The 27,937-nt window shown below is 45.9% G+C and overlaps 1 protein-coding gene across 4 annotated transcripts in view; it reads right to left on the reverse strand.

The window, feature by feature from the left end:
• Positions 1-27,937, reverse strand: part of khdrbs3 (KH domain containing, RNA binding, signal transduction associated 3) — a 409,578-nt gene that overhangs the window by 22,204 nt on the left and 359,437 nt on the right. For all 4 annotated transcript variants that reach the window (XR_015078969.1, XR_015078968.1, XM_085992466.1 and 1 more), the window contains one exon: positions 26,938-26,996. Coding sequence is in view for 2 of the 4 variants with exons in the window: in XM_085992466.1 (XP_085848592.1) it covers positions 26,938-26,996 (59 nt within the window). In the remaining 2 variants the exon portion in view is untranslated. The remainder of the gene's footprint in view (positions 1-26,937; positions 26,997-27,937) is intronic.

A 27,937-nucleotide genomic window follows, 5' to 3' on the forward strand; every position in this document is an offset into this window, starting at 1 on the left:
TCACAGGCGTCATCCCCACCAGGTGCGTTTTACGTGGGGAAAAGGGTTAAACAGGCAAGGGCATGTTAAAATGGGATTATAAAGGCCAATCAGTGCTGTTTAAGGGCCTAAAGACCAGTCCCGCCTGGACTGATTCGGGTCAATCAGACACACCTAGGTTAAAATGGCGTGGAGGCGGGGACCAGGCTGGCGGGGGGGGGTCGCGACCCCCAGGTTTTGCGATTTTAACCCCCCGCACGCCTGAAAGCCCGCCTCACGGCCCAATGAAAATTGAGGCCTATATCTCCAGAATTTTCAGTTTTTAATTTTAATGTGCTAATATTAATATCATCAAACCTTCATGATAACCTCACAAACTTACAAAGCAGTTCCTCTTTAATTTATAATTCTATAATTTTGAGTTATACAGAAAAACTTAATGGAGCTTCGTTAGGCATCAGACAACGGGGTAGAGTTTTCATTTTGGGCACAAACAGCAACCTGGGCACAAAAAGTGCTCAAAATTGTGCTAGTTTTCCGAAGTGAAGTTATGGTTCAGGTTTCCGCTCAAATCATTTGCACAAACATATAATCTTCCATGAAGCAGCGCAATCGGGGAGCGTTTTAGAACGTAATTGGTTATTTTTTTCTCCTTGTATTAAAAAATATTAATTGATGTATTTAAGAGTGGTAACCTGGTGCAGTTTTATTAATACAGCTAAAAATGGATTTATCACAAACAATAAACATTTTTAAGAGTGTCTAGTCCACCACCTGTGAGTAACCCAATTTTAAATAAATGAAACTGACTTTAAAAAACTATACAGAACCATTTATTAGTTTCATTGGTGTACACTAGTCAGTTTCTTAGTATGTTTAAAAAGGTGCCCTTGCGCCTAAAAAAAGCTGAATTTTAAAAGCCTCCTCGAAGGCCACAAATGAATGCAACTGGCAGAATTTGCCATGCTGATTAATTCGATCTGGGGGGGGGGGGCGGGTGGCCAGTTTTGTGGGCGGGGCCAGCTTCCAGCACAATGGTTTTTTTATACCAGTGCAAAAGATCGTGGAAACTAGATTTGTGTTGGACATAATTTATGCTTGTAATTCCTCGGCCTTTTGCGCTGATTTGGCTGATTTCAGGTGAATTGTGGGAAACTCTACCCCAACGTCTGTTACAAGTCAAATCTTGTAACATAAAACTTTATTTGTAAGTCCCATTTAAAACTTGGTTAAGATAAAGGAGAGTAATTTAGAGCTGTAGAGGGTGAAGTTTTGAAAATGGGAACTACTTTTCTAGTTCCTGTAAACCGTGAAACAAAGTTTTGTTTTACTGTCTAACAATTTCCCTACATATTCATTCATGACCAGCTCCAGATCAAATGAGGAGAATACAATTAAACTGTTTTCAACCTCTTGGTTTTCCAGTGTTCACTAACTAGATGTTTAATCTGCTACTTTTTAAGTGTGGGTTGCTGATATTTTCTTCTGTATGTTTACAAACTGGTCTAATGCTACCAGCACTGCAGTATAGACTGCTATTGTTCTTTAGTGGGCTGACATTTCTCTCAATGAAAAATGGGAGAATACATGTTTTCTCTGTAATTAACGATGCATTGGAATGTGCTGTTTTGAAATATACAATTTCCAAATATGATTGTTAGTGGGTTGTTAATTATGGAGAAACACTGACATTCTTCTCATGTTCCTGTTATGACGTTTTCCACCTGCAATCTTGGTTTTAAACATGTGATGATACCCAAGTGCACTAAAAGTACATCTTACATCTTCTATGTACTTAACTGTTTCTGAACTCATTAATGCAAACTGATATATTTCAAAGACAGGGTCAGAAACTGACAGGAGATCTTGAAGATTATGGATGTTAAGTAAGTCCTCATTACAGGAAACTTTCTGGTATCCGGCACGGACGGGACCGATGTGTTGCCGGTTCATCAACAATTCCGGATAACCGAACGCTATAGTTAGAACATACGGAGCTTCTGAGCTCCGTATCTAGCAACAGCTTCAAAACAATCAGCACAGCTTGCAAGCATCTCTGTAGCTTAGCAACAGCTTCAGTTAGACGCTTGCACAGCTAGAAATGAGTAAAAAAAAGTAACTAAAAGTAAAAAAAGTTACCTGAACCGACTCCTGAATTTTGCCGGTTAACCGACATTTCTGGTTATTTAGTGGCCGGTTAATCAAAAGTTTCCTGTATCAAGTTGATTTGTTAGTCATACATCATGTTTACAAGCAAGCCTCAGTAGGCATCAGCTATGACACCACATACTGTTCAAACAGGTAGAGATTTGGTACACAAATTAAAAACAAAAACACTGAAAAATCTGAAATAAAATGCACCTCAAATCGATCAGCACTTCTCAGAGAAAAAATAGGTTAAAAGGGTTGCAACCTGCAGAGTTCTCTTGTCATGTACATAAATATTTTTCCCAAAAAGAGTAAAAAAGTACAAGTAACAAGAAAAGTTTAAGTATTACAACATACAATTATTATAGTGTAATAATCTAATTTTAACTACATTGTGGCTCAGTTGGTAGCACTCTCGCCTCCGAGTCAGAAGGTTGTGGGTTCAAATCCCAATCTAGAGATTGAGCACATAATCTAGGCTGACACTCCAGTGCAGTACTACTAATTGTGCTGCACTGTCAGAGGTACCGTCTTTCGGATGAGATGTTAAACCGAGGCCCCGTCTGTCCCCTCAGGTGGATGAAAGATCCCATAGCACTATTCGAAGAGGAGTGGGAGTATTCGCCGGTTTCCTGGCCAACATTTATTCAATCACTAAAACAGATTATCTGGTCATTATCAAGTTGCTGTTTGTGGGAGCTTGCTGTGCAGAAATTGGCTGCTGCGTTTCCTAAATTATAACAGTGATTACACTTCAAAAGTACGGTTTCGGCTGTAAAGTGCTTTGGGATGTCCTGGGATTGTGAAAGGCGCTATATAATTGCAAGTCTTTCTTTTTTCTTTTAGTCACTTCTGGAAATAGAAACGGCACCAGAGGAAGTTGCCATTTGGCTCACTGTGCCTGTGCTAGCTCCATATCAGAGCTACACAATTTAATTGCATTTTCCTTCCCCCTTCAATTTCATTCAAGTGTTTATTTAATTCCTTCTTGAATCTCATAATTGACTGAGCTTCAACAGTCACTTGCATTAATGCATTTCAAATCCTAATAACTTTTAATATTAAAAAATTCTTCTAACCTGGTCCTTTACGCTCCTAGCAGTAACCCTAAATTTATTTCCTGATTCATTGGCTAATAGAAATCACTTTTCACCATTTACCCTTGAAAACCTTTGAACACATTTATTAGAACCTTCCCGAACCTTCTCTGCTCCAGTGAATACAGACTTTGCTTTTCAAATCTCTCATAACTGTGTCCTTTCACTCTTGATATTATCCTAGTGAACCTATGTGGATCTTTTATAGTGTTCTAATATTCTTTCTTTAATAGGGTGCCCAAAATTACATAGTACTCTGAACTAACCAATGTCTTGCACAAATTCATTGTCATCCCTTCTTTTGTATTCGATGTCCCTATATATCTAAATCCAGAATGACATTTGCCTTTTCAATTGCATTTTCCATCTGCAATCCTGCTTTTAAACATCTGTGTATCTGTACTCCTACATCTGTGCTCCTTCATTCCATTGAGAATTTTACTACCATTTAAGGTATATTTCCGTTCTCTTTTCCCCATAATGCATTTACTTTACATGTACCCACTCCCTTAACCGATGTTCCACTGCACTCGCCCCAATTCTTCTGTTTGCCATGCCCCCATACTTGGTATCGTTCGCAAATTTCAATATTATTCTCTCTATGCCCACATCTGAAACATTTATGCAGATGGAGAACAAGATAGGTTGCATCACAGAATCCTGGAGCATGCCACTAACTACATCTTGCTTATCAGAGAAGCATCTATTCACTTTTATTCTGCATTCTATCCTTTAGTCAACTTGCTGTTCATGTGATCAATTTACATTTAATACCACGGGTTTTAATTTGAAATTAGTCTCTTATATGGTATTTTATTAAATGCTTTTGAAAGCTTATTTACCATGTTTACTGCATTCTCTTTTTCTACATTCTAATAATTTTTTTAAATAAGTAGAGCCTTCACATTTACTGCATAGAATGTGGTCCACTGTGTCTGCTGATTCTTTACTAGGGCAATCCAAAACTAGCTTCTCTGTATTGACCTCTGCTTTGAATGTTATTTAAGTAAACTAGCTAAGCATTACCTGCTTAGGGGGAACCAGTAGATGTGGTATATTTGGATTTTCAGAAGGCATTCGATAAGGTGCCACACAAGAGGTTATTAAACAAAATTAGGGCTCATGGGATTGGGGGTAATTTACTAGCATGGATTGAGGATTGGTTAACGGACAGAAAACAGAGAGTAGGAATAAACTGGTCATTTTCGGGTTGGCAGGCTGTAACTAGTGAGGTACCACAAGGATTAGTGCTTGGGCCTCAGCTATTCACAATCTATAGCAATGATTTGGATGAGGGGACCAAATGTAATATATCCAAGTTTGCTGATGATACAAAGCTGGCTGGGAATGCAAGTTGTGAGGAGGATGCAAGGAGGCTTCAAGGGGATATAGACAAGCTAAGTAAGTGAGCAAGAACATGGCAAATGGAATATAATATGGAGAAATGTGAAGTTATCCACTTTGGTAGGAAAAATAGGAAAGCAGAGTATTTTTTAAATAGTGAGAGATTGGGAAATGTTGGTGTTCAGAGGGACCTGGGTAACCTTGTACACGAATCACTGAAAGTTAACATGCAGGTACAGCAAGCAATTAGGAAAGCAAATGGTATGTTGGCCTTTATTACAAGAGGATTTGAGTATAAGAGTAAAGACAGCTTACTGCAATTATATAGGGCGCTAGTGAGACCACACATGGAGTATTGTGTACAGTTTTGGTCTCCTTACCTAAGGAAGGATATACTTGCCCTAGAGGGAGTAGAACAAAGGTTCACCAGACTGATTCCTGGGATGGGGGCATTGTCCTATGAGTAGAGATTGAATAGACTAGGCCTATATTCTCTAGAGTTTAGAAGAATGAGTGGTGATCTCATTGAAACGTCTTACAGGGCTTGACAGGGTAGATGCAGGGAGGAAGTTTCCCCTGACTGGGGAGTCTAGAACCAGTGGTCACAGTCTCAGAATAAGGGGTCGGCCATTTATGACTGAGATGAGGAGAAATTTCTTCACTCAGAAGGTGGTGAATCTTTGGAATTCTCTAACCCAGAGGGCTGTGGAGGCTCAGTCGTTGAGTATATTCAAGAGAGAGATCGATAGATTTTTGGATATTAAGGGAATCAAGGGATATGGGGATAGTGCAGGAAAGTTGAGTTGAGGTAGAAGATCAGCCAAGATCTTATTGAATGGCAGAGCTGGCTCAATGGGCCGAATGGCCTACTCCTGCTTCTATTTCTCATGCTCTTTACAAGTCTTTGCTAACTGTAACCAAATAGACCACACAATTAATATCTTCATTTAATGAGACTGAAGGATCTTAGAACCATGGAAGACAGGACAGAAGGCTGTGTGAACCGATCAAATCTGTTAGAGCACAGGAATAAAAGCCTTTAGAATCATGAAACCTGTTGAAGGTAGAGGCTGTCTTTTCTCTCATTGTTAACTGCACTTGTATTAAATATTAACATGAGCTGTTGGTTTCTGAAAGTTGCAGATATTTATTCGGTGTTTGTCTCCAAAAAGTGATATATACCAAAACATTTGCTAAAATTCAAAGGAACTTTCAAGGGAATGCCTAATTGTTGGCATTATGTGGAGGTTTATTTTCTTCCGAGAATGATTGCAGTGGCTTTTTGAGACCAGGAAGGTGTTCTCTGCTGTGAATGTATTAACTGGCTTTACTTATGCATTCTTGTCATTTGCATAATTGCCAGAATTTGGAAATAAATTGGGGAGTAAAGTTGGAATGGTGACAAGTTTTACTCAATTAAAAAAATTACATTCAAATTTACACGCTGGCCTAGAAATTGGGTATAGCCCCGCTTGAGGCGTTAGAACTGGCGATGCGCAAAGTTTATAGCTAGACGAAACTTATTGCCGCCTGGCGCGATATTGGATTGCATCGCCCCCAAAGGGGATTGAGGCGCTAACTCAGCCGTTGCACGGTGCTCTTAAGGCGCAAAAGGTCAGGCGCTACTCAATATCGACGCGGACGGGCGCAGCGCAGGTGAACTCAATTACGGGAAAGCACGAGACCTACAGGCGCCGGCCGGCTCTTAAAGGGGCGGGTCAGTCAGACTGAGCTTAAACACCCAACGCCCTGAAGGCCTCAGATTCGGCGCTCGCCCTTGTCTGGCGTTAGAAACTTGTGCATTATGGAGAAGGTTAGGCAGAAATCAGAGCGCTTCAGCACTGAGGCTCTGGACCACTTGGTGGCTGCAGTTGAACACCGTCGAGAGGTCCTGTATCCGGATAATGGCAAGAGGCCAAATCAGAAGGCTTATCGACGATCTTGGAGGGAGGTTGCTGTGAGGGTGAATTCCAGCAGCATGGCGACCAGGACCCCTGTTCGGTGCAGGAAGAAATTCAACGACCTCACACGGATCGTTAGGGTGAGTGATGGTTTACCAAACTTGTGCTTCCCTCCATCTGCAGCTGACTTCGGGCACCCTGCTGCAATGATGCGCCAATGGCCATCTGTCAGTATGCACCCATGGCCCTTTCTGGCCACACACATGGACAGATGTCTCAAGGCCTCATGTAAGGGCTCTTGCACCATGGGGGGCATGCGATGAGGTCTCAAGGCCTCATGTAACAGAACCTCCCCTTCTTTCCCCTGCAGTCCAAGATGGCACAGATTAGAAAGGAGCAGCGTCGAACCGGTGGCAGACCTGCACAAGTGGTCACTCTCACGGATCTGGAGGAGCGAGTGCACCAGATACTTGGAGGACGTCTGTCTGGTCCAGTGACCACTGCATCTGCCGACCCCATTACCGACAGCGAGGGTAAGACTCTCACCTTTTCCACCTGTTGCCTTCCACTTGGTCCCCCCGCCAGCATGCATCCTCAGTGTGCAGCCATGTCAGAGCCTTGCCGCAATCTGGCATGCCTTTCAGCAAACCTGTCCTTTTGCTAAAGCCACTCTTCCACCTCCCACTTTCAGATGAAGCAGCACCAACTCGGGCTCAACGCGCTGAAGCTGCCAGTGCCAGTGCCACTGGAGGCGAGGACCAGGAGGAATCCGGACCAGCCGTTGCAGAATCCGGGGAGCGGAGACATCTGCAGACTGGGGATAGTAGTCCCCTGGAGGGGAGGGGGGGTGGCTCTGAGGATGAGCCAGTTACCGGACCAAGCGGCATGGAGCAACGCAGGGGGGATAGGCAAGTTCGGCCACCGTCTCCCCGCAGGGCAAGGCAGGTCGTCATGACTGCTGCACAGAGTGCAGATGAGGTCCGTCGCCCTCCAAACAAGCTCCCATTCCGATGCCAGTTGGTCAAAAGGCTTTTAGGTGTAGTGGTGCAAGTGCTTCGGACAGGGTTGAAGGTACCAAGTACTGTAAAGCTCAAATCCCAGAACTCCGCTCCACATTAGCTCACCAACTCTCTCTAGCAGCGAGTGCAATGAGCAGGCCAAGTGGCAGAAGATAGGGCAGCACGGTGGCATAGTGGTTAGCACTGTTGCCTCACAGCGCCAGGGACCCGGCTTCAAATCCGGCCTCGGGTGACTGTCTGTGTGGAGTTTGCACATTCTCCCCGTGTTTGCGTGGGTTTCCTCCGGGTGCTCCGGTTTCCTCCCACAGTCCAAAGATGTGCGGGTTAGGTTGATTTGGCCATGATAAGAAAATTGACCCTTAATGTTAGGGGGGATTAAATACGTGGGGTTACGGGGATAGGGCTTGGGTGGGATGGCTGGCGGTGTAGGGACTGGGTGCTAGGATTTGGATGATCAGCCATGATCTCGTTGAATGGCGGAGCAGGCTCGAAGGGCCGAATGGCCTACTCCTGCTCCTATCTTCTATGTTTCTATGTTAAGATTCTGCAGTAGAGCTGTCCCCTTTAAATAGCGCCCCCCTACTCGGAGAAGGGCCTGTTAGCCCTCCCTCGAACTGTCACTAATGGCGCTAAGGCTCCGGGCGCCACCCAATATGCGCTCAGGCGCTCCTAAAAGGCGTTGCACACTGAAATGACGTCATGAGCTGCTTGCGCTCGCGGGCGCGCGCAAACAGTTAGCGCAGGCGCTAAATGTATAGTCAATATCTGAATTGGCGCTATCTTCATAGCGTCCGCCCCAACATAGCGCTTCGCCCCAATTCTAGGTCTCTTTAGGCAGCGCCGGCGCTACCAACCCAATTTCTAGGCCTAAGTTCCAAAATGCACCAAGCCAGGAATCAAAAATCAAAATCTCCTGGAGAGGCATGCCTTCAGACCTTTTCCCTAGAAAGTAAATCTCATACCTTCAGCATTCAGATCTCTTTGAATAATTTCTAAATCCACCACTACTGCTAATTCTGCTTTGTGCACTGCAATAAAAGTGATTAAAGTCATAATCGTGTAATCTACAGCTTAAGTTAGTTTTGTCCCACTGTATTCTCAGTTTAACTCTTTGTCTTCATGTGCCACTATATTCAGAGCTGTTTTTGAGCCATTTGCCGATGGCCAGCTTTTGCTAGCTTTCTAAATTGGCAAGTATGCATGATTGAGTTGGCATGTCATCTGACAAAGGTGGCATCACAAACGAGTTTGATTCTGTCCTCAACCAATGTCCACACAAATGAATTTCCAGGAGTCATGGATGGTTATTAGGAGTGAATCACTGGTCAATTTTCACCTCCCTAACCGGGAGCACTGAGATAAATGTAGCACACCTACTGCTATCCTGGCCGAGATCACCTAACTCAGCAAAGGAATCAAACCTCAGACCTACCTATTCTGATTGGCTTAGAAGATAAAAGTAGTGAAGGGTGAGAAAAAGCCAGTTGGCTCATCGTTAACTCTCCTAGTTCAACTTTGCTAATGTCTTTGTCTCTATTAGCTTAATTGGATCAATTATCAGTTATAATTTTACCTTTCACCAATTTAAACATTAATTTGCTGGTCCTATTATTCTAACTACTATGAAATAGGCTAAATAAGTTAATCTCTTTATACTATTTGAACCCCCTCAGTCTCCGCTCTAGACTGCACAGCTTGAGTTTTTTAATATTTCATCGTTGCACTGGGATCATTCTCACTGCCCTCTCTGCAATTTTTTCAACGCATACATGTCCCTTTTGTAGCGCGGTAACCAAAACTAAACACAGTACTCCAGCTCTGGCTAGTGCATTACAAAGCAGAGTACAGTACTACCATTTCTCAGTACTGATGGACCTACTAGTACTCACAGAACATAGTACTCCAGGTATGGCCTGGCCAGTACATTAGAGTCTTGGCATAACATCTGCAAACTTATACTCTGCTATTCTGTCTACTTAACACAACACTCTACAAGCTTTTTAATTGCCTTGTCACACTATCTAGACAACCACTCACTAGATAAACTTGCTGAGCAATCGGGGAGCCAAAATCCAATTTTTAAAGAAATTTTTATTGTTACCAAATGTGGCTGTCGACTACAATTTTTCAACTTAAAAAAAAAACTATTTATGAAAGACATTTCTGGGTAGGAACACTTAGGCCTATAAATTCAGTATAGCCACGTTTGGGGCGCAACAGCCGGGCGGCCCCTAAAGTTTGCGCCCGGCGCAACTTCGCGCCACCTTCGCCGATATTCAGTGGCATCGCCCCAAGAGGTTGCTGCTGCGCTAAAACAGGCGATGCACGACTATCATTAGGCGCTAAGCCGGCGGCCCGGGGCGATACCCCCGAGGGCGGGCGCAGCGCAGGTGCGGCGAGTTGCTGATTGACGGCACTCTGGCGCCGGTCAGCTCTTAAAGGGGGAGGGTGGATTTGTTTGCCTGCCACACCCTGCACACTGCAGCCCTGAAGCAAGGCCTGACCACTGCTGCTTCATCTGTGCAACGCCCAGGACTATGGAGAAGGCCAGGGAAAGAGCGCAGCGCTTCAGCGACGGTGACCTGAGGGTGCTGGTTGGCGCAGTGGAGCGCAGGCGCCATGTTCTGTTCCCTGAAGGTGGCAGGAGGCCGCTACCCAGCGCCTATCGGAAAGCCTGGAGGGAGGTGTCAAACAGGGTGACCTCCAACAGCGTGGTTGCCAGGACTCCTGTGCAATGCCGGAAAAAGTTCAACGACCTCACTCGGGTTGTCAGGGTGAGTACCCTTTCCAGTGTCCTCCTCATCCCTGCATGTGCACCTCAGTTTATGGGCAAAGGGACCTGAAAGTCCTAATGCCCAGCCCTCATCCAGCAGCTATGGGACTGTCATGAAAATCACTTGCACATTCAGCACTTTACACACTGTACAAGCTATTCGACCATGGGAGGCAGTACAGCCAAGATCAGGGCTTCACACTGTCAGGGCTAGTCCACCATGGGAGGCAGTGCAGACAAGATCAGGGCTTCACACTGTACTTAGAGGCCGTCCTTTCTCTTGCAGGCCAAGGTGGCACACAACCAGAGGCAGCAGCGTGAGACCGGGGGAGGCCGTCCTGACCTCAAAGAGCTCTCCGACCTGGACCAGCGTGTGGAGCGCATTATGGCAGGCCAGCTGATTGGCCCCGTCGCCAGTGGAGATGCCGACCCTGTTCTGGGCCCCAATGGTAAGGGCATCACCTTTTTGACCTCTCTCTTTCCACTTGCGTCTCAGAACAGCATCCTTTGCCACTGTCCGACCAATGCAGTGGATAGCAGCACTCATGCCTCCCTCGCTGCCGCCCTGTCCTCACTCTAAAGCAACTCTTGTGCCTCCCTGCTTTCAGATGGTGAATCGCCAGGTGAGGAGGCGGGCCCTCAAGCTGCCACTGTCAGTGATTCTGAATTCGAGGAGGAGGAAGAGGAAGCCGGCCCATCAGTGCCACCCTCAGCCGAGGCAGCCCATGGCGATGATGGGGACATGTCTTCCCTGGAGGGGAGCCGGGGGGAAGGGTCGGAGGAGAGTGAAGCTCCGGGGCCCAGCGGCCTGCAGCAATGCGGGAGGGGTGGGGAAGCTCGGCGGACTTCTCCCCGGAGGGCGAGTGCGGCCTCCAGTCCTGCGACGTTGAGCGCAGAGGAGGTGCGGCTCCTAGAGGAAATGGCCGCCCAGGCTGAGCGCAGGCACACTGAGCTCATGGCTGCAGTGGCAAGGATGCCTGACTCCATAGAGTCACTGTCAAGGAGTGTGCAGGAATTCGGGGCAGCACAGGCGGCTTCTAGCCAAGTGCTCAGTCGTGCCGTCCATTTACTGGCTGGTGTCATGTGGACACAGACCAGGGCCACATGGGCACTAACTGCTGCCACCCTCGCTGGATCGGCCAGGCATCGCCAGGGCACTCGCCGTGCCGCAGCAGCCCAGCAGTCTGTGCTTCAGCAGATTGCTGCGCATGCTGCAGTGCTGGCCCGTGCGAGTGCCACTGTCTCAGGCGACCAGGGAGTACCTGTGATCTGTCAGGTTGGCAGCATTCCTGCAGCCGACACTGCCACTCCTCCATTGCAGCTGCCACCAACCGCTGGACAGAGTGCTGCCGCACAAGCAGAGTTGCAGCAGTCAGCAGCCGGCCCCTCCAGGGCCAGAGCTGGTCCAGGCCGACCCCCAAGGGCATCTGCCGTCTCGCCATGTGACCCTCAGCAGTCTTCCCCCAGCCTTGCTGCAGCCACTGGGGTCCCATTGAGGAGGAGCTGCAGGGCGGGCAGGGGCCAGTCACGGATACGAAAGGCATCACCCTCGCAGGCCAAAAAGTAGAAGGTGTGCCCAAATGTTTGGTTTCACATGCAAAGGCCGAGACTGTTCGATGTGTGTTTTTTGAAAGGCCGAGACTGTTCGATGTGTGTTTTTTGAAAGGCCGAGACTGGTCGATGTGTGTTTTTTGAAAGGCCGAGACTGGTCGATTTGTGTTTTTTGGGGGGGGCTTCTCTCCATTAGTTTGTAATGTGGGAAGGGCAGAGGTTTCCAAGTAATAAATGTTCTTAAATCGCACTGTCCATGCTTTATTTTGGAAGTCCTGGTTGCCCTGCTCGGCTGAGGGCTTGTGTAGCGGCTACATTCATCTGGTGACATTGGCACAACCCATTCCCTGAGAGGGGGCCTAGAACCGACGTTCAATAAGCCGCCAACGGGCGGCCCTTGCACTTTCTGCCTCCCTCCTGTGCTGGTTCTCCTCCTCCTCAGGTGGTCCTCCAGTCTCTGGTGGCAGTGGCTGAGTCCTGCGGATAGCCAGGTTGTGCAGCATGCAGCACACGACCACGAAATGGGAGACTTGCTCAGGCGAATATTGTAGGGCTCCTCCGGAACGATCCAGACAGCGGAACCGTTGCTTCAGGATGCCGATTGTTTGCTCTATGATGTTCCTGGTCGCTTGATGGCTGTCGTTGTATCCCTCTTCAGCAGGGGTGCTGGGCGCACGGAGCGGGGTCATCAGCCAGGTGCACAAAGGATAGCCTCTGTCCCCGAGAAGCCATCCTCGTGGGTGAGGCTGGGCCTCAAACATGTCTGCCACATAAGTCTGGCGCAGGATGAAGGCATCGTGGCTGCTGCCTGGAAAGCAGGCATTGACAGCTAGGATGAGCTGCCTGTGGTCACACACCAACTGCACGTTGAGCGAATGGTAGCCCTTCTGGTTGCGGTAATCCTCGGCATTCTCCAGAGATGCCCGCAAAGCCACATGTGTGCAGTCAATGGCGCCCTGCACCATGGGGAAGCCCGCTAATGCTGCAAAGCCCATTGCACGCTGTTGCTGCTTGACAAGGGCCATGGAGAAGGAGATGAACTGACGTCTCCTTCTGAAAAGGGCATTGGTCACCTGGCGGATGCAGCAATGCATGGCAAACTGGGAGATGTTGGAAATGTCCCCAGTAGCGGATTGGAAGGAGCCGGTGGCATAGAAGTTGAGAGACACCGTCACCTTCACTGCCACCGACAGAGACGTCCTGCTCCTCAGATGTGGCTGCAGATCTCCGCGAAGCAGGTGGCAGATCTCAGTGACCACCGCCCTTCGGAATCGCAGCCTCCGAACACACTGCTCGTCAGACATGTTCAGATATGAGAACTGCTGGCGGTATACCCTGGGTGGGTAAGGCCTCCTTTGCCGACGCCTGTTGCCCCCTCTCCGTCTGGCCATGACTGCCACTCTCTCACGGCGTCTGTGAGCCCTTTGAATGCAATGGAGAAGGCCAACGTTTGCACCCATTGCAGCCCCCATTATATGTTTGCAATCAATGATATGGCTCTGAAGTTAAAGACAAGTGGAAAGCTGTGGCCTGAAGCCACAAGTACCTGTGCGAGTGTTGAGCCAAACCAGGAAGCTCTCTACCTTTGTCTCTCTGCAAAGATCCGTCTCTCACAAAGAAGGAGTGTTGCAAAATGGCTGCCTTTTCTACTGCAGGAGGAGTGCCCTTTAATTTGCGCCCCCCGCAGCGACTGAGAACCGTTCCCCTCTACCAGTCGCTAGGGGCGCCAGGCGCACAATAGGCCGGCGCCACTGAATTTCCAGTTTGGGGCGAACAAAGGGCGTTGCACGATGAAATGATGTCAGGATCTGCGCGCGCAGCTGAGCGCGCGCAAAGGCTTTGTGCCACCGCTAAATCTTTACTGAAGTTGGGGAGAGGCGCAGATCGCGCTACGCCCGGCCACTAGCTGCCTAGCGCCCAACATCTCCTCCTCCTAAGGCGCTAGCGGCTGGTGCAAACAACTGAATTTCTGGGCCTTAATGTTTACAACAGTTAATACTTATCGACCCTTATATACTAATAAAACAGTTTTATACATCAATGTAATTTCCCAATAATGCCAATGGAAAGGCAGCCAAGTACACCAGTAAATCAGGTTCTTTCTTAACCTCTATCATGACCTTTGGAATCAAGTAGCTGATCCAAGAAGAATCCATCTGCTGTAATGCTCAACAAAGCGATTACATTAGATTAGAGCCTCTATTAATGAGAAAAAACATGTATAAAATAATTTTAGCTATAAAATCTTTGTCTTGCATGGTTTTGATGTTCACATATCTGTCTCAAATCTTTGTTACTGGTCCCATTCTTGTTCCCTTAGTTTAATTCTCACATAACCTGGCTGCAAACACATAGGGGTTGATATTAACGCTGAGGCGGAATCTGAGCGGGGTGTGGGGGCGCGGGGGGGGGGGGTGTGAGTGCGGAAGGTGCGGGGGCCAATAGTGGACTGCAAATCGTGGGCGCATGGGAATGTCCAATTTCAACAGGGATGCTTTGTTATCATTTTACTTTCGGGTTTCGCATCTCCAATGTGCATGAACGGGCATGATGCACACCCGCGTGATGCAATTTCACCATGACTATTTAAAGGGAAATGCACAGATAGAATTTGGAGGAGTTGGGAGCATTGTAGGAGAGAAAAGTAACTTGAGATGGTGTCAGGAAGGGCAAAGGCTGCGCCCCTGTTTAATGTAGTGCTTGGTGCAGTGAGGGTTAGGAAGGAGGTGCTATTCCCCAGTAATGGCAAGAGAAAACCTGCTGCTGTGATGAAGAAGGTGTGGCTAGAGGTGGCTGAAGAGGTGAGCAGCAGGAGTGTAGTGCTCCGTACCTGGATTGCGAGCAGGAAGCAGTTTAATGACCTAACCAGGTCAGGAAAGGTGAGCACAGTTGCAGATTCACCCCATCTCTCACTCTGTCTTGTCAAGCGTACTCCATCACATGACTCCTCACACCTACTTAAGTTTCAGCAGCGCCCATTGTTCTGTTTCAATTCACTTCCTCACCTCCCCCTTTCTCCATCTATCACTGCCACTCACCCATTCCTTATGTAATGTGATACTACCTGAGTCGGCTTACCAATTCTCAACACATATCCTTTAATGGCACTGTCAACATGTCCCAAACTGCATGTCAGTGCCACTCAGAATGCATCTGCCTGATAAGACACCTTCACCGAATGCACACATGCTTTACAGACACTCATACGTCTGTCGTGCGCCCTTGCAGGAGAAAACAGCATAAAATACAAGGGAGAGGACCAGAGGTGGGCCACCACAGATCGTCCAATTGACATTTGCAGGGCAGGAGGCCATGGAGAAAAATGGGATCTCAGCATCCCGAAGCATCGGAGATGGCAAGACTCAGACTTCAGTGCTACACGGTGACAGTATTAAATATCTCCAACCCACGTCTCATACAAGACTACGTCATACAAGACTGACCATAATATGATAGAATTTTATATTGAGTTTGAAAGTGATTTAGTTTATATTGAGTTTGAAAGTGATTTAGTTAAGTCTGAAACTAGGGTCTTAAAGCAAACTATGTAGGTATGAGGGGCGAGTTGGCTAAGGTAGATTGGGAAACTACTTTAAAAGGTATGACGGTAGACAAGCAATGGCTAGCATTTAAAGATTTAATACATAAATTACAACAAATATACATTCCTTTAAGGCACAAAAATCCCACAGGAAAAGTGGTCCAACCGTGGCTAACAAGAGAAGTTAAAGATAGTATTAGATCAAGGAAGAGGCTTCTAATGTTGCCAAAAGCCTGAGGATTGAGAGGATTTTAGAATTCAGCAAAGGAGGACCAAGGAGGAAAGAGAAAAAAGAATGAGAGTAAATTAGCAAGAGACATAAAAACGGATTGTAAATGTTTCTATAGGTATGTAAATAGGAAGCGATTAGTGAAAGTAAACGTGGGCCCATTAGAGGCAGAGAGACAGGAGAAATTATAAGGGGCAATAAGGAAATGGCAGAGACATCAAACAAATACTTTGGGCTAGATTTTCGGGGAGCCGTCAGGCGGGGTTTCAGGCGTGTGGGGGGGGGGGGGTGGGGTGGGGGGGAAATCCCGAATTTGGGGTCCTGACACCATCCCGCCCAAAACCCCGCCCCGCGTAAGTTTCAGGGGCGGCGGGTACACGCCCCGCACTGGGACCTGCCGAAACCAGGCGGGAAGGGATTAGTGCCAATTAACTGCCTGTTAACAGGTAGTTAACAGGCAGTTTATAGCCTAATCCCTATTTTGAGGGGTTTCGAGTGGGTTTCCCGACGGCTACAAACCACGCCAGGTAGAGCAGGCGGGCCGTCGGGTTGAAGGAGTTGGAGGGGTCGCGATGTTGGCGCTCAGGTGAGTGATGGGTGCATGAGTGCAAAGGTAAGTGTGTTTGGTGTGTCTAAAGTGTGTAAAGAACTTTTACTTACCTGTACTTACCTTAACAGCTTTTCTTCCTGTAGCCGTCGGGAGCGCGTCACTCAGCCGGAACTTAAAGCTGAACGGCTGTGATCTGTCAAAAGTGACAGCCTTCGGCTTTGAGTGCCGGTGTGAGTTCTAACTGAGTCTGTGCAGAATGATTCATGTCAGAACTCAGACTGTCAGTGTTTCACAGCTTCAAACAGCTGTCAAACGCTGATATTTCATCTGTCAAGGACTCTTGACAGATGAAATTTCAGTCTGTGATGTCACCTGTTGCCGGGTGGCCCTTAATTGGCCTGCTGAGCCCGCTGGGCGGGCTCAACAAGGTCAATCAAGGGAAAATCACACGGATTGGCCGGACGTCGAAGTAGGCGGGTCAAAAACCCGAAAGGGGAAGTCCCGCCTTCTTCCTGACAGGTTCGGCAAAATCTACCCCTTTGTATCTGTCTTCATGGCAGAAGACACAAAAAACATTCCGGATATAATGGGGAACCAAGGGTCTAGCGAGAATGAGGAGCTTAAAGAAATCAGTATAAGTAAAGAAGATATACAGGAAACTTTGTGATATCCGGCACCGACGGGACCGAGCTGTTGCCGTCCCATCAAAACTGCCGGACAAACCAGCGCTAATGTTGAAACATACGGAGTATCTGGCAACAAACCCTCAACAGCTTCTAAACAGTCGGCCGTACCTTGCAAGCGTCTCTGTAACTTAGCAACAGCTTCAGCGAGACCTTGCAGAGCCTGACTGGTGAAAAAAAAGCAACGAAAAGAAAAAAAACCTAACGAAACGGCTCCTGATTTTTGCCGGTGGATCGAGCATTCCGGACAGTTAACCTCCAGATAAACCAAAGTTTCCTGTAGTGCTGGAGAAATTAATGGGACTAAGTGGCGACAAATCCCCTGGACCTGGTTCCTAGGGTTTTAAAAGAGGTAGCTGCAGAGATAGTGGATGCACTGGTATTAATCTTCCAGAATTCCCTAAATTCTAGAACAGTCCCCAAGGATTGGAAGGTAGCAAACATAACCCCGCTATTTTAAGAAAGGAGGAAGAGAAAAAATAGGGAACTGTAGGCCAGTTAACCTGACATCAGTCGTAGGCAAAATGGTAGAATCTATTATTAGGGATGTGGTAACAGGGCTTAGAAAACAGGTAACTTAGAAAATCGTAATATGATTAGGCAGCATCAACATGATTTTATGAAAGGAAAATCGTGTTTGACAAATCTGTTAAGAGTTTTTTGGAGATGTAACTAGTAGGATGGATAAGGGGGAACCAGTGGATGTAGTAAACATAGAAGATAGGAGCAGGAGTAGGCCATCCGACCCCTCGAGCCTGCTCCGCCATTCAATGAGATCATGGCCGATCGTCCAAATTCAGTACCCTGATCCTGCCTTCTCTCCATATCCCTTGATTCCCCTAGCCTTAAGAAATATATCCAACTCCTTCTTGAATATATTTAATGAATTAGCCTCTACTGCCTTCTTTGGTAGAGAATTCTACAGGTTCACCACTCTCTGGGTGAAGAAATTCCTCCTCATCTCTGTCCTAAATGGCTTACCCCTTATCCTTAGACTGTGACCCCTGGTTCTGGACTCCCCGACCATCGGGAACATCCTTCCAGCATCTAGTCTGTCTAGTCCTATTAGAATTTTATAAGTTTCGATGAGATCCCCTTTCATTCTTCTAAACTCCAGCGAGTACAAGCCCAATCGACCCAATCTCTCCTCATACGTCATTCCTGCCATCCCAGGTATCAGCCTGGTGAATCTTCGCTGCACTCCTTCCATGGCAAGAACATCCTTCCTCAGATAAGGCGACCAAAACTGCACACAATACTCCAGATGTGGTCTCACCAAGGCCCTGTACAACTGCAGCAAGATATCCTTGTTCCTGTACTCAAAACCCTCTCGCTACGAAGGCCAACATACCATTTGCCTTCTTAACCGCCTGCTGCACCTGCATGCTTACCTTCAGCGACTGGTGCACAAGGACACCCAGGTCTCGTTGCACTTCCCTTTTTCCAATCTGTTGCCGTTCAGATAATAACCTGTCTTCCTGTTTTTGCCACCGAAGTGGATAACCTCACATTTATCCACGTTATATTGCATCTGCCATGCTTCTGCCCAATCACCCAACCTGTCCAAATCATACTGGAGTTTCTCGGTATCCTCCTCACAGCACACACGCCCATCCAGCTTTGTGTCGTCTGCAAACTTGGAGATATTACATCTAGTTCCCTCATCCAGATCATTAATATATATTGTGAATAGCTGGGGTCCAAGGACCGATCCCTGCGGTACCCCACTAGTCACTGCCTGCCACTTGGAAAAAGAGCCGTTTATTCCAACTCTTTGCTTTCTGTCTGCCAACCAGTTCTCTATCCAAGTCAATACCTTGCCCCCAATCCCATGTGCCTTAATTTTACACGCTAATCTCTTATGCGGGACCTTATTGAAAGCCTTTTGAAAATCCAAATACACCACATCCACTGGTTCTCCCTTATCTATTTTACCAGTTGCATCCTCAAAAAATTCCAGTAGTCAAGCATGTATTTGGATTTTCAAAAAGCATTCAATAAGGTGTCACACAAGAGGTTATTACACAAAATTAGGACTCATGGGATTGGGGATAATATATTAGCATGGATTGAGGATTGGGTAATGGGACAGAAAACAGAGAGCAGGAATAAATCAGACTTTTTCAGGTTGGCAGGCTGTAACTAGCGGGGTACCGCAAGGATCAGTGCTTGGGCCTCAGCTATTTACAAGCTTTATTAATGACTTAGATGAAGGGACTGAGTGTAATGTATCCAAGTTTTCTGAAGATACAAAGTTAGGTGGGAAAGTAATCTGTGAGGAGGACGCAAAGAGGCTGCAGAGAGATGTTGACTGAGTGGGCAAGAACATGGCAAATGGAATACAATGTGGGGAAGTGTGAAATTATCCGCTTTGGTAGGAAAAACAAAAAAGCAGAATATTTTTTGAATGGTCGGAGACTGGGAAATGTTTGCACTCAGAGGGACCTGGGTGTCCTTGTACATGAATCACAGACAGTTAACATGCAGGTACAGCAAGCAATTAGGAAAGCAAATGGTATGTTAGCTTTTGTTACAAACGGATTAGAGTATAAGAGTTAGGAAGTCTGACTACAATTATACAGGTCATTGATGAGGCCACACCTGGAGTACTGTGTACAGTTCTGGTCTCTTTACCTAAGGAAAGACATACTTGCCTTGGAGGGAGTGCAGCGAAGGTTCACTAGATTGGTTCCTGGGATGAGGGGATTGCCCTATCAGAAGAGATTGAGTAGACTAGGCCGATATTCCTTAGAGTTTAGAAGAATGAGAGGTGATCTCATTGAAACATATAAAATTCTTAAGGGGCCTGACAGGGTTAATGCTGGGAAAATGTTTCCGTTGGTTGGGGAATCTAGAACACAGCGTCAGTCACAGAATAAGGGGTAGACCATTTAGGACTGAGATGAGGAAAAATTTCTTCACTCAAAGGGTTGTGAATTTTTGGAATTCTCTACCCCAGAGAACTGTGGATGTTCAGTCGTTGAGTATATTCAAGACAGAGGTTGATAAAATTTTGGGAACTAAGGAAATTAAGGGATATGGGGATAGTGCGGGAAGGTGGAGTTGAGGTGGATCAGCCATGATCTTGTTGAATGGTGGAGCAGGCTTGAAGGGCCAAATGGCCTACTCCAGCTCCTATTTCTTATGTTCTTATGTTGACTTGATTTCAGCACCGAATGAAATATGATCATCTTAATCATGTAAATTTCAACATTTTTACATTTCCATGACTAAATCATATCTGCCTCTTCTCTCCTCCATGGCCAACATGCGAAGAACGGGCGATGTTTCCTCAGAGGAGCCGATTGCTTCAGAGGGTGCACCGTCACAGGACTCATGCTTACCAGGCACTAGCGCTTCGGTGGATCCTGTTGGAGGGTTAGGTGAGATCTCAACTGGAGAATCACAGTTCACAAGTGAGGATGAGCAGAAAGTGGTGACAGGCACAGCTATGGTGAGTCCGCGTCGGAGGCACAGTCCTCTCCCAAGCTCTGCTCACCTGGATACAGAGGCTAAACCCCGGGGGCCGTCAATGAAAAGGAGAATGATAGAGGGTCAGCAGCAAATGTGCAAGGTACTGGCAGTCCTGCCGAGCAGATTATCCACAATATCAGAGAGGACAGAGGAGTCCAGCACAAGCATTTGTGGATTGATGTTGCAAGCCATTGTGAGGATGTCTTCCATGGATTGACTGACCTCTTTTGTGGAACTTGAATCACAGCACACTGATCAGTATCTGCATGCCCTGACAGCCATGCAAACTATGGATGACAACATTGCTGCCACTGTAAACGGGATGACAGATACATAAGCTGTGGACTTACAAGGTGTCATCGATCTGCTCGAAGCTGCTCTCCCACAGAGAGGTAGGAGTGATGTGCCATTGGCCCAGGAGCGGGATGATGGCGAAATGGGACATGGAAGTGGAACACCACTCAAAGGGTTTCCACGTCTCACCCGTAGCCTCCCAGCCCCCTCAACCAGTAACCAACACGCTGGCTCCACTCCTGATGGCCGAGTCTGCCCCTGCACAGGTGCAGGTAAAGCAGTCTTTGGTGGGACCTTCATGGGTTCAAGAACCCAAAGGTCGTCGGCTGCATACATCTCAGAAATCAAAGCGGCCTGCCTCTACCTCTGCTGGAGCCACAGGGGTTGAACCACATAGGAGCGCTAGGGAAAGAAAAAGAAAAGTTATGTAGTTCACCGACAGTATGGGTGTTTATGAAAATGTTGTGTTAGTAAAATTTACACCACTATTTCGTGTTCACCATTCTTGCATGGCGAGTGCCAACTGGTACTGCTTGGTGATGAATGTGAAGACATGAATTGACTGAGACCATGTGGTGCATATGCAATGGATGGGTGATTGGTTACAGGACTGCTTTGTGTCAGTGGGAGTGGAGGGGGGGATGTGATAGTTACTTGGTCCCGTGTAGGTGGCTAACTGAAGCTTTGATCAATTAGGGCATCCCAAGCAGCAAAGTGATCAGCTGCACTGCCGTTGTGAGCACCATCTTCACCTTCCTCACTCCTCTCCACTGGAATCCTCATCAGATGTAGTGCTGAGCAGCTTGTTCCTCCTGCACATCAACATCCTGCAAAACATAGAACACCTCGCTAGGGAGTACTGAAGGGCGTCTCCAGACCAGTCCAGGCACCTGAAGCACATCTTGAGCATGCCAATGGCTTGCTCTGTGATACATTGGGTTATCATATAGTTCATGTTGTAGCACTCTTGGTGTTCATTAGTAGGGCTCCTCAGAGGTTTGAAGGGGGTAGCCTTGGTCACCTAGCAGCCATCCCTTAAGGCTGGTTCCAGGTATGAACATGTTGGGAATGTTGGACTGCCCCAGTATGAAAGCATCATGGAAGCTCCCAGGAAATCTGGTGCAGACCTGCCTGAAACTTTTCTAGTGGATGCACACTGTAATGATCAATAACATGTCATTCTATAGTGGACACTAGGTGGAGCCGTAGAGCTGTATATAGCTGTATGTATATTAAGACTACATTACCCATGAGGCACTAGGCTACCCACAAGGCAGCAGTCAAGATGGAAGCCTCTACAGATACTGTACCTAGTCCACATGTGCTCAATAAAAGTGTCTAGCAAAAGCTAGCTGTGTTCATAATAAGAATGTCTATTTATTAATGAACATAAGATAGTACTAGGATGGTGAAGATCTGCTAAAAATTGTGAAAAGCGACATGGAGAATTTGAAGCCACCAGAGCGTTTGAAACTCAGAAAAAATCGACTACAATTGGCAGACTTTTAAACAGCAATTCGAACTCTACATTGCAGCCATCGGATTCGGTACGAAGCCAGACGCAAGGAAGATAGCGTTGCTGCTTACGGTTGCAGGCCCACAGGCGATAGAGGTATTTAATACATTTGTATTTAATCCAGAGGAGAACAGAGAAAAATTAGAAGATGTGCTAAAAAAATTTGATGCACATTGCTCTCCCAAAAAGAATGAGACCTATGAAAGATACATCTTCCGTTCTCAGACACAGCAGCAAAATGAGACTTTTGATAGCTTTATAACTGATCTGAAACTGAAAGCACAGACATGTAATTTCTCTGAGCTCAAAGCATCCATGATTCGTGACCAGATTGTGTTTGGTATTCATGATAAAAAAGTCAGGGAACGTCTGTTGAGAGAAACCGAACTAAATTTGGAAAATGCGGTGAAAATATGCCAAGCCAGTGAGCTAGCTCGAAAGCATGCGAAGACTTTCAGTGAAATCAATAATGATGCGATTGTAATGAGTGATAATGCTGCTGTCGGTGCTGTGTCCTACAAGGGGAAGAAACATGGGCAGAACAGAAATGAAAAGCAATCGGAGGATGAAATTTTTAATTGTAAACGCTGTGGTTACAAACACCAGTTAAGACAATGCCCAGCGTTTGGAAAAATGTGCACAAAGTGTAATGGAAAGAATCACTTTGCCAAACAATGCTTTTCAAAAGTAAAAACTAAGAAAGGGCAACGAGTTAATGTAATTGAGGACACTGATTTAAGTGAGACATTTTTTGTAGGAATGGTGTCATGTGACAATATCAAAAAGGATACAGAAAATGTGCAGCCCTCAGAAATGGACAATGCTGAACATAAAGTTAATGCAGTAAAAGAGGACAAATGGATGATCCCACTGCAGGTAAATGGAGCATTAGTTACCTTGAAACTAGACACTGGGGCAAAAGCAAACTTAATCAGTATGAGTGACATTAACAATATGAAAGAAAAGCCCAAAATACAGAAAAAGTCAGTACTACTGAAGGACTATAATGGACAGAAAATAGATAGCTTAGGTGTATGCAGACTCCAAGTGACAGTCAAAGACAAAGTGCATCATCTCATGTTTTCTGTTGTGGCTGAAAGACTTGATTCGATACTAGGTGACAAAGCTTGTGAAGACTTAGAACTGGTCAAGAGAGTCTACTGTATAAACTGTGCCATAAGCAGACCAGATGACTCAGGTGATGAAGCAGAGAGCCCATCAAGGATGAAAAGGCCAAAGGGTATCCATGTCTTCAAAAAGCCTAGTTTCTCCAAGAAGAAAGAAAAAGACTTTAAGGTCAAAGAGAAGCCAAAGGAAGAAAAGCACAAAGAGGAAAAACACAAGGAGAAAAAGTCCAAAGATATAACCGCAGCAGATGTTGTTAAGCAGTGGAAAGAGAAAAAGAAAAAGAAGAAGCCTGCACCAGAGCAGGAAGCAGTTCCGGTGGATACTCCTTCTTTCCTCAGGCCAATCTTTGGTGTTCCATTAGCCGAGGCTGTTGAGAGGACTATGCTGTATGATGGGATCCAGCTGCCAGCAGTTTTTCGAAAGTGCATTGACTACATTGAGAGTTATGGCATGAAGAGTGAAGGAAACACTGAAACCCTCTCCAAGCAAAGATCGCAAGGAGACCTCGATCTATACAAGAGCAGATTGATGACAATGCCGCAACTGCATCGTCATTCACCGCCAGAACAATCTCATGAAGACACAGACTTACCCGTGTTGAGAAGATCCACACGTGAAGTAAAAGAGCCTGATAGACTTAATCTTTGAGTACAATGTAAAGCTTTGAAAATGTGTTGACTGTTTTGAAAATGTTTATGTTTATAGAGCACTAACAAAAGTGTTACTGATATTATCTTTATTGTTTTCTTGAAAGTTGATTGATATTGATTTTGTTAAACCTCAAAGAAAGGAGGATGTAATGATCAATAACATGTCATTCTATAGTGGACACTAGGTGGAGCCGTAGAGCTGTATGTATATTAAGACTACATTACCCATGAGGCACTAGGCTACCCACAAGGCAGCAGTCAAGATGGAAGCCTCTACAGATACTGTACCTAGTCCACATGTGCTCAATAAAAGTGTCTAGCAAAAGCTAGCTGTGTTCATAATAAGAATGTCTATTTATTAATGAACATAAGACACACCAGCTGAACATTGATGGAATGAGATCCTTTATGGTTGACGAATGCTCCTGGTTGATTGGCAGTGCTCGGATTGCCACGTGTGTGTAATTGATGGCACCCTGCACTTGTGGGAAGCCAGCTAGAGATGTGCATCTGAGTGCCTGCTCATTCTGGCTATTATCATCACAGTGGAAGTTTACATACCTCCCAGCCCTGGCAAACAATCCATCAGTCACCTATTTAATGCATTTATGTGCAGCTGACGGAGAACCCTCGCTCTGTCTCTGGTAGCAACCTTGAAGGAACCAGTGGCAAAAAAATTGAGGGTGGTGGTGACTTTCACAGCCACTGGTAATGCGTGGCCACCAGGTAGCAGGTCTTCTTCTCGGATGCTGCAGATGTCTGTGACCACCTGACATGACAGCTTTCAGAAGCAATGCTCTTCCGAGAGGTCAAGGAAGCCGAGCCTCTGTCTATAGACACTGTTAGGTGGGTAGTGGATTGGAAGAAATAATAGTCTGTTACGGGTTCCCTAGCTCAGCAGTTTGCCTAAGTTGATGACACAGAAGGATTCCAGTCATGTCTGAAAAAGAGTTGTGCAGAGAGCTGAATTACAAGGTCATAACACAAAAACAGGCCTTCAAATGGGCATAGCTAGGCCTGATAAGGGATGCAGAAAGAAGCCGTAGGATAAACAAGCTGTCTATGAGAGGGCAACAAGACATTTAGAACAGAGATAAAGAGGAAAATGACCTCATGAGGCTGGGAGGGGGCTGTCATAGGTACCCTCTCCCTTGTAATTGGACAATGGGATGGGTGAAAATGATTGACAACAGGTATCCACCAGCCCACCGAAATAAGGTGCAAAAACGGGCGACTGAGGAAAACAGGCAGTGAGGGGAGAAGGCTTCTCTGAGGTGGATACATGCTGGCTACGGCCTAATACCGTGGTCAAGTTTAGCCTCCGAGGTGGATCGATGCTGGCTACGGCCTAATACCTTGGTCAAGTTTAGCCTCTGAGGTGGATCGATGCTGGCTACGGCCTAATACCGTGGTCAAGTTTAGCCTCTGAGGTGGATCGATGCTGGCTATGGCCTAACACCTGCAGGAATCCACCCAATCCGGGACCACCGTACAGCCTCACTGTCCGTCCATCCAGTCGTTTTGTTCCGTTCCAGGGCTGTAGATCGCTCCATCTGTCACGGGGTGTATGTCTACTGTATCTATTTAAATCGCATGTAGTATCTGATTATGCTTAAACTGTAGCTCTTTAATAAAATGCCTTACAAACTCCTAAGACCCTTTGGGTAATCTGTGTGCGACCTGTGATCCAAATTCTTAAGAGTGCTGGGTGAGCGTGTGATAGGAGTGCTGTCAGATGCAGTTGAGAGAATTGCAGAGATGAAGAGCTGTACTCGCCCTTATCTGGTGAGGTAATCAAACTTTTCTTTTTACATTGACCCCAGGTCCTGGGGGCAATGCCGCTGACACTGTCCGGTCAGCCACCTCTGTCCAGACCTGCTTAATAGTGGCCTTGGGATGCTCCTGCAGATTCTGGTGAACAGTACCTCCCCTCCTTGCCATGTCTTCCTCTACCAGGAACTCCAGCATTGAAACACAAAAAACAGAGGGCATAATATTCAGTACAATTGTTCACGCAAAAATGAAAGCAAGGAATGCAACTTTGTTTTAAGAGGAGCATCCCCGCTTTAGATAAGCATTGGGAGGCTCGCTGGAAATTGCGTGACATATAGGTGGGCTGCATGATTCCTGAAACAAGTGGGAGGGCAGCCTGTTAATCATATGGAAAGGAGGCCTGGGTGTTAAATTCGATTTATCGTTTAAATCTCTGCCCTCCACCCAATCACAGACCTTTCCCTTTTTTTCTTTCCCTCGGCTCTGCACTGCTTAAAATTTCCAACATCTTCCAGTTCTAATGAAAGATTATCGTTCTGAAACGTTAATTCTCGTTTCTCTCTCCACAGGTGCTGCCTGACCTACTGAGTGTTTCTAGCCTTTTCTGTTGTATTTCAGATTTGCAGCATTTTACTTTTGTTATCTATCTAGTTCATTTTGAAATTGCAACGTTTCTTGGCCTAGAAATTCAGGAGTGCCATTTCTGGCTTTGCCATCTGCTGCTCTACTTTTAAAAATCTATTCAAAACCCTTCCCATTAACCATACCTCACCCTCACTCCCACCTAGCCTAGATCCGAGAACTCTCAACCATCAGTTTCCAAGGCAGTGCATGTACAGGAAAAGACAGCAGGCTGCCATTTCCTGGAAGTTGTTAGGACTAACCATCCTAGGGCTGGACTATTTCGATAATTCACAAAACATACTTAGCTGAAGAGTGAGGGCAAGTCATTGTTAAAGTGGTTAGAATGTGAAACTTTCTACCATGTGGAGTAGTTGAGGCAAATAGCATAGATGCATTAAGGGGAAGCTAGATAAGTATGTGAGGGAGATAGGATTAGATGAAGTAGGGCGGACGGCGGATTGTGTGATGCATAAGCATCGGCATAGACCAGTTGGGCCGAATGGCCTGTTTCTGTGCTGTAATTTCTATGGAATATCCTTTAAATGAAACAGCTAATGGAAATTTCTCATCTAGCAGCAACTAAAATACATACAACAATCTGCTGTAAAACTATTGGGAATCTCAAGATAACAAAGTTGCATTAGACGTTAAGGTACTACTCACCATACGATTCATATGACTCCTGACTGGTTCCATGGCCGTACTCATAATAATCAGAAGCGCTGTAAAAGAGAAAGTTAAGAATCAGACAAGTTTGACTAAATTACTGACTATATTTATATGAGAACTCAAGAAACAAGAACAATATGGTAACTAGAAACTTTCAAAGCATCAATGTTTCAAACTAATCCTCAAATGATACAGCAGTGGTAAATATATTTTGTACTTGAACAAATCATTACCCCTTTTCTCAGCAGTTTAGTGTTGTTTTTGTAAAAAAATGCAGTTAAACACTGTTGTGAATCAAGATCCAAAAGTAGAGCCTTCACTAAAGAGCTTCTAATAATTCAAAAGATGTATTTGCATCACCACAAGGTGAGGTCGTAGTGATTTTGCTCAGGCATCAGTTAAAATGTGTACTTCATATTCCCCTGAACAGCAGAAGTCAAATTATTAAACCGAAGAAAGCTTGCAATACCAGTGTGCTTACATTTGTAATAAAAATCTATTTCAGTTGCTTGCAAAAATCAAGTTTTTTTGGGGCAAGCAAAAGCAGGTAAAATGGAGATGCTTAACTTGTTTCAAAGGGAGCTGGATTGGTGGTTATAGGAATAAGTATATACTGTATGAACTGATCTATACTCCATGGAACATTAAGATTCTGGGGAACGTCACCTGGACAAATCAGATAGTGTTAAATAGTGGAGAGGCAATGAGAGTAATAGAACAAATGGTGCATGTTCTGTACTAGAAGTTGGATTTCTAGGCAAATAGCCTTTTCTCATTCCATGTTTTCCTATATATTTTGAAAATAAAATCAATCAGAACAGTGAATCGGGTGCACTGATCACCACGTCCGATTCTATGACTGGCGCTCCCAGGAGTGCAGCCTCACAAAATGTAATCTTTGTTTTTAATTTGTGTGCCAACATCTGGTGGAAAAAAATGCTACTTGAATGAATGGGGCTGGGGGAAAAGAAGTATTCATTCCACTCAAAGTGTT

This window comes from Somniosus microcephalus, chromosome 7 (assembly GCF_052327205.1).
Source record: "Somniosus microcephalus isolate GS21.2 chromosome 7, FLI_Smic_1.0, whole genome shotgun sequence".
In the NCBI taxonomy this organism is placed as follows: domain Eukaryota; kingdom Metazoa; phylum Chordata; class Chondrichthyes; order Squaliformes; family Somniosidae; genus Somniosus; species Somniosus microcephalus.